Source organism: Lycium barbarum, chromosome 11 (genome assembly GCF_019175385.1).
Source record: "Lycium barbarum isolate Lr01 chromosome 11, ASM1917538v2, whole genome shotgun sequence".
NCBI lineage: Eukaryota > Viridiplantae > Streptophyta > Magnoliopsida > Solanales > Solanaceae > Lycium > Lycium barbarum.
In genome coordinates, this window is record NC_083347.1 from 43,743,435 (window position 1) to 43,747,641 (window position 4,207).

A 4,207-nucleotide genomic window follows, 5' to 3' on the forward strand; every position below is an offset into this window, starting at 1 on the left:
AAATGATTATAGTTAAAGGTTGTTTAAACTTTTAAGTTACATTTGGTATGTCAAAAGTTCTCATGATGTTGCGTAAAGTATTTAGCTACTGTTGTTTATCTGTTTGCTTTGCTCGTAGACTAGCGAACGTTACGTGCTGGGAAATTTAACAAGAAAAAGGATACCATGCGTAAAACAATTTCTTATCTTCAAATTTGTTACTAATTCTTTTATTTCTCTGAAGAAGATAATAGTATTAAATAAAGATTTAAAAATTCACCGCATGAAAAAGTCTTAATGCATGGAAGAGACTAATAATAAATTGAACAAGAAAATCATGGCCACAACAAAAGGAAGAATTAAAGGATGAAGAAAATCGAGTTATTGTGTTCACGAGTTTTCTGCAATATCACTTGCAGCTTTTAAAGAGTACTGCTATCTTCTTTGGCATAAAGACAAATATGAAGGTGACCAATAAAAAAGGACCAATAATTGTACACATATCACTTGCAAGGCCAATAACACAAGTGAAAAGACAAATGAATTAAGTGCGTCAAGCTTCTTATCAATAGAACTTAAGGTCACCTACATATTTGTCTGTCTTACCACCAAAAAAATAAAATAAAATTGCAGCACTAGAAAACAAGTGAACATTGAATTCCCAACTGAATGATAAAGAAAACGGTTTGTTCTCTGGTATCTTTCTATTCAATTTAGGGGAATCTGTTTGAAAGAAATAAAGTTTCTCACTTAAAATATTCTTTAAAATTATGGTTTAAACATACAAATAGATTTGTATTGTTCTAACTCTTTTGAAACTACTTAGAACTATCATAAAAGTTTCTCATTAGAGCCTGTTTGGATGGGCTTATGCCTATAAGCTGCAAACAACTTATAAGCTAAAAAAATAAGTTGGGTAGTCTAACTTATTTTTTTTGCTTATAAGCTGTTTTCAGCTTATAAGCTGCTTTAGATAAGCTAAGTCAAATGGGCCCAATTATTTTTTTGAGCTTATTTTAAGCACAAAATGACTTTAAGCTGGCCAGTCAAACACTCAAAAAAACTGAAAACAGCTTATAAGCAACTTATAAGCCAATCCAAACGGGCTCTAAGAATAAAATATAAAGCTTAAATTATTTCTAAATTTAGAAAAGAATTATTTTTTAAAAAAGGACTAAAAAAGAGATAGGGTCACTTAAATTGGATTGGAAGGAGTATCATTAGTACTATATTTCTTATCCAAATTGAAATATAGAATAATAACTTGCTGTAGTCTATAAACTTAAATTTGTAAAAAAAAAATAAAAAAATTACACTGCCCATGTATATAAATAACTCACCGACAAAATAATATGAATGATTGAAAGTCTTTCCAAGTACTCCTTTCTGTTATAAATATACATGTTATTGTAGCGTTACATGACAAGTCTAACCCAAAGAAGTTCCTTATAAATGTCAACAAGTGAGAGTTCCACCGAGCTTCTCCAAGCTCAAGCTCAAATATGGAACTATATTTTCAGCTTCATAAGTTCTTCAGCAGTAAGATGTGCAGTTCAGTTAGACATTCCTGATGTACTTTACAAACATGGCAAGCCCATGCATATATCCGATCTCTCAACTGAGCTTTCCAAAGTTAATCCTTCTAAGGTTTCCTTCTTGCCAATTTTAATGCGATTTTTGGTTCATTTTGGTTTTCTAAATCAACAAGAAGATCGGTATTCTCTTGCCCCAGCTAGTCGCCTTCTTGCAAAAAATCATGAGTCTTTCAATTTGAGGTCACTCTTGCTTGTCATCCATGATCCAATCATTCATAAACCATGGTTTGAGTTAAGTAATTGGTTCCAAAATGATCTCCCTACTACTTTCCATACTGTTTATGGGAAACCTATGTGGGAATTATTTTTGGAAGAACCAAGATTATGTGATACTTTTAGTGATGCAATGGCTAATGATTCAAGATTGATTGCTAATGTGCTTATCACAGAGTGTAAACATATTTTTGAGAACCTGACATCGTTGGTGGATGTTGGAGGTGGCATAGGCACTGTTCTTGATCTTCCTCATGTTATACGTGACCTAAAGGGAAGCGGGAACTTGGAGTTTGTTGGAGGAAGTATGTTTGAAAAGATTCCTAATGCTAATGCAATCTTACTCGAGGTACAATTATTTTTGGAAAGAACTTATTCATATTAAGTGTTTAAATACCAGATCAATGAATATACTCTTATTGCTTTTTTAAAATATATTTATCACATACTTATGATAGTTGATTCTCCCACATCGATTGTGGGATAGGTATTTGGTCTCCCTATATGGTCTTGAGTAATTATCCTCATTAGCTAGCTTTTGAGATTGAGTTAGGCGCAGGATTCATTTCCTTCAACATGATAAGAGTTAGATCATGTGTGGATAATTTTTTTCCAAATATTTTATTGTTTTGATATTTCTTATATTTGTATATCACTATATATGTCAAATGACGCCATCAGTTTTTAAATCTAACGAAATTCACTTCCAACACTCTGACTAATGTCGTGGTTAATTTTCCTCATCCATATTAGTAGTATAAAACACAGCTTCATCTGCACGACGGTACTGATACTTAAATATTTTGGATATGTCTTAGTTCTTCTCATTAAAAAGCCTAATCATACAGCTAAATAATTATATATCCTTATTCTATTCGTGGAATTAGTTTCCCTGTATCACATTCTGTCAAAGTTTACAATTACTAATTTCTAACTTCTATACTTTTCCATCCCAACTCCGCTAAAATCGTTTTTGCTTTTGGTTAAAAAGTGGATTATGCATGATTGGAGCGACGAAGATTGTGTGAAGATACTGAAGAAATGCAAAGAGTCAACTCCAGGTAGAGATAAAGGAGGAAAATTGATAATCATTGACACAGTGCTGGAAAGTCCCAAGCACGACACTGAATTAGTTCGAGCACAATATAATATGGACATGATGATGCTGGTCTGTTTGGCCGGGAAAGAGAGAACTAAGAAGGAATGGGGAAAGCTCTTCAATGAAGCTGGTTTCAATGAATGCAGAATAACATCCATTTTGGGGTCAAGGTGTCTCATTGAAGTATACCCTTGAAAAAATCTTGGCTTGAAACACAGTGAATCTTCTTTTTATTTTGTATGCTCTAGTGAATAGACTTGAGAACTTTTGAAGTCTATTATGTCCCTAGCTTGATGTAATTGGTATTTACTCGAAAATTCCTGCCTTTTTCTGTAATTGATACTACAGCCAAGCTTGGAAGAGTGTTAAAGCTATTTTTTATCGTTCAAGAGCCATGATTTGAACCTTTACACCTAAAGAACAAATGCAGGTCTTTAAAGACCTAATTTATTCCTATTTTGATTTTATTCGAGTTCAAAATGTTATTTCTATATGTCTTATTAGTGCATTTAACTCAAAAAGATAACAAACTTAATAGTCCAAGACCCCCTTGAACTTGACACCTTTTGTTAGGCATACACCTCAACTATGTTTAGTCCTACTTACTCCCCTGAAAGTGATAGTTTGATAGCCTTCGTCCCCCCGACTTTAGCATAAGGGGCTGTGCTACACTCGCTAGCTGCCACGTGGATATTTTATGTCAACGTTACATTTTTATTACATTTTTTAATACTAAGATATTTTTTTTTACCATTTAAAACTCATTAATTTTTTTAATCATGTTTGAACTCCATTATTTAGGCTAAATTTTATTATTTGAATAAATATGATGGGGTTTCGCATTGTTTCACATAAGTTTTTTTTACATATTCAACCCAAATAGAAGAAATACACAGTTGAAACAAATCCTATTGCATCCAAAAAAAAAGAAACACAGTTGAAAAGTTCATTATATTGACTATATATTTTTATTTTGCTTACATGATGGCGCTCTTGCAATTTCTTTTTACAAATTTCACCCGAAAAAAGTACATATTTGTAATAAATAGTTATTTATCTCTAAATACGAAATAAAGATAAAATTTACACTTGAAACTCTATTATTTTGGCTAAAATCTTTCATGTGGCTAAAATTATAGATTCCCAGTCAAGTCTTTCTTATAGATCTAGACCAAAAAAGAAATATACACAATTGAAACAAAGAACCATTGCACCTAAAGACAAAAATGAAATTGAGATGAGATATGTGTGGTATATTAAGAAAAAGTAAGAGAAATACACGGTTTGAAACAAATAAACTATTGTATATGACTGTTGACGA

At 32.0% G+C, this 4,207-nt stretch overlaps 1 protein-coding gene across 1 annotated transcript; it reads left to right on the top strand.

Moving 5' to 3' along the window:
• Positions 1-889: 889 nt before the first annotated feature.
• Positions 890-3,222, top strand: LOC132617216 (myricetin 7/4'-O-methyltransferase 2-like). Its single transcript, XM_060332175.1, has 2 exons — positions 890-2,136; positions 2,779-3,222. The coding sequence occupies exons 1-2, from the start codon at positions 1,432-1,434 to the stop codon at positions 3,079-3,081; spliced, it is 1,008 nt and encodes a 335-aa protein (XP_060188158.1). The 5' UTR covers positions 890-1,431; the 3' UTR covers positions 3,082-3,222.
• The last annotated feature ends 985 nt before the right edge of the window (positions 3,223-4,207 follow it).